Below are 13,248 nucleotides of genomic sequence, written 5' to 3' on the forward strand. Positions count from 1 at the left end.
TCTCTCTCTAATCAAATCTTTTATATTTTCTTGTTTTATTGCAAAACGATCTAATAGAAACCTCTTAACGATGTAAAATGTACTACAAATAGCATTTTATATCAAATACAATGCAATTCCACCTTTTTTTTAAATCTGAACTTGTTCCACGCCCCCCCGGCACGTGCTCGGCCCCCATACCCCAGGTTGAGAAACACCGGGTCAAATCACAGGCCCAGTCGTCGCACTAAAACCGGTTTGAGCTTTAGCCAGTTTGTGCGGGCGCTGTGTCTTTGGGCAAGGCACCTGACCATCCTGTGCAAAATACGACACGAGACCATGTGACGGTGGCGTTTTCGCTCTATAAATCCAGACTTTAATTATGTTTTAGTGCTAGTTCATGTATGTTCTATCACACGCAGCCACGTGTGAATATATCGGGTTTATGTTCTCAAATGCGACGTGACCGCGGTGTCGTGAAACTGGCAAGACATCTGCCAGTTTATGATTTCACGCATCATTACATATTGTCACTCTTCAGGGAGAAGATTAAGGGAAAGCGCATGTAACAAAAGACACTGGAGGAATTATATCAGTTTTAGTGTTATATATTCATAACACGGTGACTCATCGTTTTATGACACTCCAGAGAAAAACAAAAAACACATCATTATGATCCAAGCTTCATTTAAATGTGCTCTCTGTTCGGTTTACTTGTCTTCACAGAGACGTTACCGCTTTTGTGGCGTTTATTCAGTTACACAACTACACCTCCGCAGATCTGACCGTTAATTTGGCCTGATGGCGTCACGAGCTTGTTGCGTCACTCGGATTTTGATTGAAATCGAGGTTCCGTCGTGTCTGTACCGTATTTTCTGCACAATAAGGCGCACTGGATTATAAAGAGCACTGTCAACGAATGGTCTATTTTCAATCATTTTCCATATACCGTATTTTCCGGACTATAAGTCAAAAAATGCATAATAGAGAAGAAAAAAACATGTATAAGATGCACTGGAGTATGAAATGCGGTTGCAAGTGTGAAAATAACAAATAATATCACATATAAGCCGGAAAATACGGTATAAGGTGCACTGTCGTTTTGTGAGACAATTAAAAGCTTTTAAGTGCGCCTTATAGTGCGGTAAATACGGTAATTGTCAGCAGTACAAAGTTTGCAACCAGTATTCTGTCAGTAAAAGCGTTTGACTCTTTAAAAGTCTGTCTTGTTTGTGAAAATCATACTGAAAATCGAGATCAATGCGAAACAAACCGAAACAGAGCGATTCGTGATTTTCTCATTCTGTCGTTTCTTCTAGTCTGACCCACCACCAGGATGAGGACCGTCAGCGGGATTGTGCTCAGTGTTCTCCTTTCGACAGGTAAAAGCCACGCCCGTATTTTTCATCAAATGCACGACAATAGCATCATTTGTAAGCTAACAAAAGGCTATGTTGTTTTGTTTTACAGCCCTGTCTGTCCCTCTACAATGTAAGCACAAGTCTTTATCAACCTTTTTGTGAAATTACAATAATTAAATGACTTTCAGAGATAATTTACATGATTGGTTCTCGGATTATCCTACTATTTATTTGTTATTTCACTTTTCACAATAGATTACAATCCCTATAACGTGATAATCTTTCTCATTACCCTCAGTAAATGTATTTATCTCACGTAAAAAACATTGTAGCAGTTGTAAAATCTACTCATTTTGGCTTTTTCCTGGTGTTCCGCAGCGTCCGATGAAACCAGGATCCTGTTCTATGGGGAGGACTTCCACATTTTTCTGCGCTCCCTGAATGTGGAGGTGACGTTCCGTAACCGGACGGCCCCGCGCTCCCCGTCCTCGGACGAGCCCCTGATGCGCGGGGGTAAGTTGGTGAGCGAGCGGGTCAAGCTGAACAGCCCCCTCAGTCACCTCATTATCGAGTCGGTGAAGGAGGCGGACGAGGGGCTGTACACGCTCAAAGACCCTCAGAACCCAGAGGACGCCAAGCACATCACTCTGATCGTGAGAGGTAAGGAAACGCCACAACTGACCTACAGCAGGACACGGCTTATGAAAACTTGACTTTTTTGTGCGCTCTTAAACATGTTCTATTGTTCTCTCATCAAAAACACGTACCTGGAGTTGTGTTTTGCTCAGTTCATGCTTGTTTCGTTACTCGAGCTCATCTGAGCCTCACAACCATCACAATCAGACCTGAAGATAGCATGAGGGCTATGTTCATAAACCTTCCTGGGACTGTGGTCCAATGGTGCTCACAACAAATGAAAGACTCTCTTCATTTTTTCTAAAGACCTGATTTATTAATTTTAATTAAAGCCACAAGAATGCCTAATATGTCTTGACACTATACTTCACAGCTCTTAAGTTTAAGAAGTTTTAAGCAAATCGAGGGATCCTATAAATAATATTTGTATCTGCAGATCACTGACACATGTGATTGTTTTAGTTGTTTGTTTGTTTGTTTGTTTGTTTGTGAGTTTCCCTGCGCTCTGCCTCTGCTACAGTTCCACAACATGTATGGACCCAGCAGTGATCCCTGGGGCAGAACACCTATAATGCTTATTTTTTATTTTTTACTTTTTATTAATTAAATGCAGCTTGATTTATGTAAAATTCTGATAAATATTTACCAAATAGACTTAACAACCAAACAAATTAGTAATTAGAAAAACATGATAACCTGCTGTATGTGCTTTAAGATCAAAACTGGTCTCACTTTTTGAGCAATTAAAAAACAAAGAAAGAGAATCCTTTAAACTTGTCTGTGCTTTTAAATGTAAACTATGTTTTTATTTCTTCTTAAGTGCCTCTTTCTGAAAATCTAAAAAATGCTTTTATCATATCTGTGCTGTTGGGTCAATCCCTTTGCCTCAGGTCACCCTTGAAAAAGAGGTCTTGATCTCAATGGGTTCTTACTGGTTAAATGAACGTTAATAAAAAACCATCTGATCATATTTCATGCTCGGCTGACGCTGCTTTCAGTCTATATAATATACATAATGTCCCTCTAATATTCAATGGCAATAATTTGAACAAAAAAAGAAACAAACACAACCATTTGAGATACAGTAGGTCTATTTTGTGTCATGTAAATGTGTTATGAAATGTTTTTGAACTATGGGCTGAATCACTTGTATTAGTGCATTAGAAATACTAAAGGATGCAGCAGAAGCAGGTTTATATAAGTGTTAAATGTGGAAGAAGTGTCTCTGGGCGGCGTGTCTGCTGCAGTGTGATTAGAGAGCTGATGGAGCAGAGCTGCTGAGCTGTGCATGAAATCTGCTCTGGTAAAGGTGAGTGCAGAGCCACAAGCTGCTGCGGCTCATCCTCCTCTTATTATTGGAACATAACTGACAGGCCCTAAATATGATGTGCATTTCCCTCATTTAGTTTAATGTTTTGTTTTGTGGATTGAAGCTATGGAGCTATTCCTCACTGCAAAAACAACATTGGAGTAGTAACGTCTTCTACAGTAGTAAATCTAAAAGACTTTTAATATACATTTAAGGAAATATTGTCAAAACTATATCTGAGGTGACTGGATGTTGCTGAATTTTAATAAAATGTATTTAGCTTAATGCTATGGCTTTTCATCATATTTGTCAATATTAAAATAGTCTATTAAACAATTTTGTTGTTGTTCATATTTCAATTTGTGTCATAATTTTAACTGGAAAATAATCATAATATTTTAATAAATCTTAATCTACTGGCAGATTTTTTTCCTCTTGGAATGCAAACTTGGGCCATTGACTTAAAAAGAACAACTAAAAAACAATTTAAAAAAACAATTTAAATACTTAAATTAAATCTCCTTTAAAAAAACTTTTTTTTTTTTAAAAACAATCTTATCTGGTCTGAAGTCTGTCAAATTGTCAGAATTGATTTTTATTTTATTTTTTCCATTTGTTGTATGTTTCAAATCCATATTACCTTCGTCATATTAAGCCGAGAAACAATTGTTTTTGAGCCATTCTTTTGCTTTCTTTGGGTCCTAATCCTAACCTAGTCACTTAGAGCAGACCCTTTGCCCTCATTGACCCGGTTTACCTCCTGTCGTGGTTACAGACTGTTCAAACGAGCAGACGGTGAAGTACGGGGACAGTTACCACATCTCCCTGGACATGCCTCCTCCTCCCCCGGCCCCCACCATCACGCTGGAGTACAGGCCCATCTCTGTGGAGGCCAACCAGACCTCCAAGTGAGTCACACAAGTTCAGACCACTGTGTTTGGAACGTTTACATAAAGTCATTATGTTTAAGAGCTGGCTAAAAATGCGAAATCTTTACCACAATTTAGCAGTTTTTTAGGTTTATAGTTTGACTTCTTAATCACACCAAGCAATTCCATGACTGTTAACCAAGAAACCATTTTGTGCACTGGGCTAAAACTCCTCTAGAATTTCACTCTGCTCTAAATCAGTCTCATTTTCAGCACCGGACAGCGCAACTTTTCTTCACCAGCGGTTAAAGCTCTAACCTTTTGATGAGGAGTTCAATTCCCAGATTCCAGATTCCAATCGGAACACTAAACTTTCCAATCTCGTACTTAACAAGATTTAATCCATTCAACTTCAAGCCTGATGTATTAAAGTATTAACTTGGGGGAAAAAGAAGCAGAACTTAAATTTTGATGCCCTTTTCTCTAAGATTTAGTATATTCAAATAATAAACCCTTTTTGTAATATTTTATATCTAATATGTCAACAAACTGAAGCAATACATACAATTCTGGCTATAATATATATTTGTTTATACACACCCCAAATATGTTCAATTATTTTAACATTGCGTCGACATCTCTAAAGATTTTTTTTCCTACTTTTTTTCCTACTGCAGTGTGTCATAATAAACAAAATTTAGTAAAATAACAGTAAAAATGTGCTCATTATTATCTATAACGAGTCACATGGTTTGACCCTGTTTAACTCATGTATTGTCAGTTCAGATATTACTGGTTTACCAATATAAACAGTAAATATTGAACACGAATCCTTTATCGAATCGAATGATGTGCAGATACGAGTTTGTAATACTTTATGCATACGTTTAACAGTAAAACGTAGCTTACTTCCTGCTCTGCTAAATGTAAAATAATGTAAAAAAGAGTGCGTCCAAAATTTTTTGATGGATACAAAGCCAAAGGTCTCTGTCCTCAGACCGGCCCTGGTGCTGCTGGCCGCCTCGGGGACCCCCAGAGACGGTTACCACGACCGCATCGTGGTCGGGGACAAACTCCTGACGCTCAGAGCCGTGACGGGCGCCGACGAGGGCAGCTACACCATCCGAGGGGCCAAAGGAGAGATCAAGACCAAGATGTGCCTCAACGTGCGAGGTGAGTCGGACCTGTGCGGCCCTTAAAACCGTGTAACCTTTGTCCATCGATCTTATTTGTTCAATGCTAAGATGTAATTGGAAAGATGAGAACATTGCAATTTATCTGTTTTTACCTTGAAAATAGTGTAATCTGGTGAAACGGAGACAACTAATACACTGCATTATTCAAACAAACAATATTAAACCTGATTTTACATGTTTGTTTAAGTTGAAATTATTACCTGTGTTAATTTAATCTTGCTCTAGTGATTGTGCAGTTGAATCCCTGCATTAAAAGTTACACAGTACGTCTTTAAGCTCCCTTCAAATCAAATCAAATCAATTTATTTTTGTAAGGCCCAAAATCACAACAACAGTTGCCTCTGAGGGCCACAGGGAGAAATGAATCAACAATGTCTGTGGTGGCGATGAAGTCAGACAATGTCTGTGGTGGCGATGGAGTCAGACAATGTCTGTGGTGGCGATGAAGTCAGACAATGTCTGTGGTGGCGAGGGACGATGTCCCAGGGTCCTCTGTCCTTAGACTCTCCTTCTCGGCCAGGAAAAACTACAAAAAAAAACCTCTTTGGGAAAAAAGCGTAGAAACCTGGAGGAGTTCCAGTGAAGGAGAGATCCGACTCTCACAGACGGACAGACGGACACGAGGAGACTGGAGCTGGACCCTTCTTATGCTCTATTCAGACGTTTTTACAGGTCAGAGTATTTCAGTCTTGATAACTGTGTACAGAGTCAAACGTGTACAATAAACTCCAGTGGGCACAATGGAAAGCGGTTTAAATGAGGCCTCAGCATTTTCGATGACCTTCTGCGTCCGTGTCTCCAGAGCACCAGCACTTCCTGGAGCTGCCGCAGGGGAAGAGGATGAAGATAAGCCTGATCCTGAACAGCTCCCTGGTCCAGCTGTTCTACACCCGCAGCTCGGACCCCGCCCCGCGGACCTCGCACCTCCTGCTGGACAAGGGCGACTTCACCAACGTACGCCATGTCAAGATAACGTCGCATCATCAACATCACTTTATCAACATCACTTTATCAACATCACTTTATCAACATCACTTTATCAACACCACTTTATCAACATCACTTTATCAACACCACTTTATCAACATCACTTTATCAACATCACTTTATCAACATCACTTTATCAACACCACTTTATCAACATCACTTTATCAACATCACTTTATCAACACCACTTTATCAACATCACTTTATCAACATCACATCATCAACACCACTTTATCAACATCACTTTATCAACATCACTTTATCAACATCACTTTATCAACACCACTTTATCAACATCACTTTATCAACATCACTTTATCAACACCACTTTATCAACATCACTTTATCAACATCACTTTATCAACATCACATCATCAACACCACTTTATCAACATCACTTTATCAACATCACTTTATCAACATCACTTATCAACATCACTTTATCAACATCACTTATCAACATCACTTTATCAACATCACTTTATCAACATCACTTTATCAACATCACTTATCAACATCACTTTATCAACATCACTTATCAACACCACTTTATCAACATCACTTTATCAACACCACTTTATCAACATCACTTTATCAACATCACTTTATCAACATCACTTTATCAACATCACATCATCAACACCACTTTATCAACACCACTTTATCAACATCACTTTATCAACATCACTTTATCAACATCACTTATCAACATCACTTTATCAACATCACTTTATCAACATCACTTTATCAACATCACTTATCAACATCACTTTATCAACATCACTTATCAACACCACTTTATCAACATCACTTTATCAACATCACTTTATCAACATCACTTTATCAACATCACTTATCAACATCACTTTATCAACATCACTTTATCAACATCACTTTATCAACATCACTTTATCAACATCACTTTATCAACATCACTTTATCAACACCACTTTATCAACATCACTTTATCAACATCACTTTATCAACATCACTTATCAACATCACTTTATCAACATCACTTTATCAACATCACTTTATCAACATCACTTTATCAACATCACTTTATCAACACCACTTTATCAACATCACTTTATCAACATCACTTATCAACATCACTTTATCAACATCACTTATCAACATCACTTTATCAACACCACTTTATCAACATCACTTTATCAACATCACTTTATCAACATCACTTTATCAACACCACTTTATCAACATCACTTTATCAACATCACATCATCAACACCACTTTATCAACATCACTTTATCAACATCACTTTATCAACACCACTTTATCAACATCACTTTATCAACATCACTTTATCAACATCACATCATCAACACCACTTTATCAACATCACTTTATCAACACCACTTTATCAACATCACATCATCAACACCACTTTATCAACACCACTTTATCAACACCACTTTATCAACATCACTTTATCAACATCACTTTATCAACACCACTTTATCAACACCACTTTATCAACATCACTTTATCAACATCACTTTATCAACACCACTTTATCAACATCACTTTATCAACATCACATCATCAACACCACTTTATCAACACCACTTTATCAACACCACTTTATCAACATCACTTTATCAACACCACTTTATCAACATCACTTTATCAACATCACTTTATCAACACCACTTTATCAACATCACTTTATCAACATCACTTTATCAACATCACTTTATCAACATCACTTTATCAACATCACTTTATCAACATCACTTTATCAACATCACTTATCAACATCACTTTATCAACATCACTTATCAACACCACTTTATCAACATCACTTTATCAACATCACTTTATCAACATCACTTTATCAACATCACTTATCAACATCACTTTATCAACATCACTTTATCAACATCACTTTATCAACATCACTTTATCAACATCACTTTATCAACATCACTTTATCAACACCACTTTATCAACATCACTTTATCAACATCACTTTATCAACATCACTTATCAACATCACTTTATCAACATCACTTTATCAACATCACTTTATCAACATCACTTTATCAACATCACTTTATCAACACCACTTTATCAACATCACTTTATCAACATCACTTATCAACATCACTTTATCAACATCACTTATCAACATCACTTTATCAACACCACTTTATCAACATCACTTTATCAACATCACTTTATCAACATCACTTTATCAACACCACTTTATCAACATCACTTTATCAACATCACATCATCAACACCACTTTATCAACATCACTTTATCAACATCACTTTATCAACACCACTTTATCAACATCACTTTATCAACATCACTTTATCAACATCACATCATCAACACCACTTTATCAACATCACTTTATCAACACCACTTTATCAACATCACATCATCAACACCACTTTATCAACACCACTTTATCAACACCACTTTATCAACATCACTTTATCAACATCACTTTATCAACACCACTTTATCAACACCACTTTATCAACATCACTTTATCAACATCACTTTATCAACACCACTTTATCAACATCACTTTATCAACATCACATCATCAACACCACTTTATCAACACCACTTTATCAACACCACTTTATCAACATCACTTTATCAACATCACTTTATCAACACCACTTTATCAACACCACTTTATCAACATCACTTTATCAACACCACTTTATCAACATCACTTTATCAACATCACTTTATCAACACCACTTTATCAACATCACTTTATCAACATCACTTTATCAACATCACTTTATCAACACCACTTTATCAACATCACTTTATCAACATCACTTTATCAACATCACTTTATCAACACCACTTTATCAACATCACTTTATCAACATCACTTTATCAACACCACTTTATCAACATCACTTTATCAACATCACATCATCAACACCACTTTATCAACATCACTTTATCAACATCACTTTATCAACATCACTTTATCAACACCACTTTATCAACATCACTTTATCAACATCACTTTATCAACACCACTTTATCAACATCACTTTATCAACATCACTTTATCAACATCACATCATCAACACCACTTTATCAACATCACTTTATCAACATCACTTTATCAACACCACTTTATCAACATCACTTTATCAACATCACTTTATCAACATCACTTTATCAACATCACATCATCAACACCACTTTATCAACACCACTTTATCAACATCACTTTATCAACATCACTTTATCAACACCACTTTATCAACATCACTTTATCAACATCACATCATCAACACCACTTTATCAACACCACTTTATCAACATCACTTTATCAACATCACTTTATCAACATCACTTTATCAACATCACTTTATCAACATCACTTATCAACATCACTTTATCAACATCACTTATCAACACCACTTTATCAACATCACTTTATCAACATCACTTTATCAACATCACTTTATCAACATCACTTATCAACATCACTTTATCAACATCACTTTATCAACATCACTTTATCAACATCACTTTATCAACATCACTTTATCAACACCACTTTATCAACATCACTTTATCAACATCACTTTATCAACATCACTTATCAACATCACTTTATCAACATCACTTTATCAACATCACTTTATCAACATCACTTTATCAACATCACTTTATCAACACCACTTTATCAACATCACTTTATCAACATCACTTATCAACATCACTTTATCAACATCACTTATCAACATCACTTTATCAACATCACTTTATCAACACCACTTTATCAACATCACTTTATCAACATCACTTTATCAACATCACTTTATCAACACCACTTTATCAACATCACTTTATCAACATCACTTTATCAACACCACTTTATCAACATCACTTTATCAACATCACATCATCAACACCACTTTATCAACACCACTTTATCAACATCACTTTATCAACATCACTTTATCAACACCACTTTATCAACATCACTTTATCAACATCACTTTATCAACATCACATCATCAACACCACTTTATCAACATCACTTTATCAACATCACTTTATCAACACCACTTTATCAACATCACTTTATCAACACCACTTTATCAACATCACTTTATCAACATCACTTTATCAACATCACTTTATCAACATCACATCATCAACACCACTTTATCAACACCACTTTATCAACATCACTTTATCAACATCACTTTATCAACACCACTTTATCAACATCACTTTATCAACATCACTTATCAACACCACTTTATCAACATCACTTTATCAACATCACTTTATCAACATCACTTATCAACATCACTTTATCAACATCACTTATCAACATCACTTTATCAACATCACTTTATCAACATCACTTTATCAACATCACTTATCAACATCACTTTATCAACATCACTTATCAACACCACTTTATCAACATCACTTTATCAACACCACTTTATCAACATCACTTTATCAACATCACTTTATCAACATCACTTTATCAACATCACATCATCAACACCACTTTATCAACACCACTTTATCAACATCACTTTATCAACATCACTTTATCAACATCACTTATCAACATCACTTTATCAACATCACTTTATCAACATCACTTTATCAACATCACTTATCAACATCACTTTATCAACATCACTTATCAACACCACTTTATCAACATCACTTTATCAACATCACTTTATCAACATCACTTTATCAACATCACTTATCAACATCACTTTATCAACATCACTTTATCAACATCACTTTATCAACATCACTTTATCAACATCACTTTATCAACACCACTTTATCAACATCACTTTATCAACATCACTTTATCAACATCACTTATCAACATCACTTTATCAACATCACTTTATCAACATCACTTTATCAACATCACTTTATCAACATCACTTTATCAACACCACTTTATCAACATCACTTTATCAACATCACTTTATCAACATCACTTTATCAACATCACTTATCAACATCACTTTATCAACATCACTTATCAACATCACTTTATCAACACCACTTTATCAACATCACTTTATCAACATCACTTTATCAACATCACTTTATCAACACCACTTTATCAACATCACTTTATCAACATCACATCATCAACACCACTTTATCAACATCACTTTATCAACATCACTTTATCAACACCACTTTATCAACATCACTTTATCAACATCACTTTATCAACATCACATCATCAACACCACTTTATCAACATCACTTTATCAACACCACTTTATCAACATAACATCATCAACACCACTTTATCAACACCACTTTATCAACACCACTTTATCAACATCACTTTATCAACATCACTTTATCAACACCACTTTATCAACACCACTTTATCAACATCACTTTATCAACATCACTTTATCAACACCACTTTATCAACATCACTTTATCAACATCACATCATCAACACCACTTTATCAACACCACTTTATCAACACCACTTTATCAACATCACTTTATCAACACCACTTTATCAACATCACTTTATCAACATCACTTTATCAACATCACTTTATCAACATCACTTTATCAACATCACTTTATCAACACCACTTTATCAACATCACTTTATCAACACCACTTTATCAACACCACTTTATCAACATCACTTATCAACATCACTTTATCAACACCACTTTATCAACATCACTTTATCAACATCACTTTATCAACATCACTTTATCAACACCACTTTATCAACATCACTTTATCAACATCACTTTATCAACATCACTTTATCAACATCACTTTATCAACATCACTTTATCAACACCACTTTATCAACATCACTTTATCAACATCACTTTATCAACATCACTTATCAACATCACTTTATCAACACCACTTTATCAACATCACTTTATCAACATCACTTTTATCAACATCACTTTTGCAGAGGAATTGTGGAAGTCTAGATCAGGCCTGACGCATTATTCTGCATTATTATCTCCCGAAAATGTTCTAAATTCGTACAAACCACCAACTGCAATAAATAGACGGTAGGATTAGACAATTAAGTGCTTTGTTTGTATCTGTAATGTGTCGTACACGTTATTTATTCATATTCGTATTCGTATATACGTATATTTATTACATTGGGGCGGCAGTAGCTCAGTGGTAGAGTGCTCATCTTCTGATCCAAAGGTCGGCAGTTCGACTCCCCGCTCGGTCAGAGCGGTCAGATCCACTGGCCCGCAGGTTGGCGGTACGATCGCAGCTGCCTCATGTGAATACTGCTGTTGTGTCCTTGGGCAAGACACTCGCCCCCCAGTGTCTGCGTATATCTGGGGTGTGAATGTGTGTGTGAATGGGTGACTGGTTCCTTGATGTAAAGCGCTTTGAGTACCTTGACGGTAGAAAAGCGCTATATAAATGTGACCATTTATTTATTCAACTGTCTACAGCTCAAACCTCATTATAGTGCAGAGAAATAACCAAAGAAGTACCCCAAAATGTTGTTTCCACCTACTGGGTTGATACACAGTAGTAATCATTGTCAGTCTTATTCAGTTAATTGACTAATAATCATAAGAAGTATTACAAATTGGGGGTTAAATTTCAGTTATATCTATGCTTTGCAAACATGAACCTGAATGTAATGTGTGCTTCTTATCAGGCTGCTTATGTCACTTTTGCTTTGTCATTCATAAAGTAGAGTTTGTAAAGCTCAATGAAAGTGAGTTCAGTTTTGGCGTCAACAATCGGAAATAATCGTAAAATCGCTGTGTTTTTTCCCTCACGATTATCGTAAAACACAAAAAGCTTGATTTCAGGATTATTTACAATTATTGACCAAACAATTGCCTGATGGCTTTTCCCCTGTGTGACCAGTGCGAT

The 13,248-nt window shown here is 35.9% G+C and overlaps 1 protein-coding gene across 1 annotated transcript in view; it reads left to right on the forward strand.

Moving 5' to 3' along the window:
* Positions 1-13,248, forward strand: part of LOC140373965 (uncharacterized) — a 33,564-nt gene that overhangs the window by 14,100 nt on the left and 6,216 nt on the right. The window contains exons 2-7 of the mRNA XM_072460722.1: positions 1,299-1,361; positions 1,450-1,470; positions 1,719-2,000; positions 4,061-4,193; positions 5,152-5,327; positions 6,153-6,304. Coding sequence (XP_072316823.1) covers positions 1,316-1,361; positions 1,450-1,470; positions 1,719-2,000; positions 4,061-4,193; positions 5,152-5,327; positions 6,153-6,304 — 810 coding nt within the window. The 5' untranslated portion in view covers positions 1,299-1,315. The remainder of the gene's footprint in view (positions 1-1,298; positions 1,362-1,449; positions 1,471-1,718; positions 2,001-4,060; positions 4,194-5,151; positions 5,328-6,152; positions 6,305-13,248) is intronic.

Source organism: Eucyclogobius newberryi, unplaced genomic scaffold, assembly GCF_026437365.1.
Source record: "Eucyclogobius newberryi isolate DKJ021-1_F unplaced genomic scaffold, fEucNew1.0.hap1 SCAF_3, whole genome shotgun sequence".
In the NCBI taxonomy this organism is placed as follows: Eukaryota; Metazoa; Chordata; class Actinopteri; order Gobiiformes; family Gobiidae; genus Eucyclogobius; species Eucyclogobius newberryi.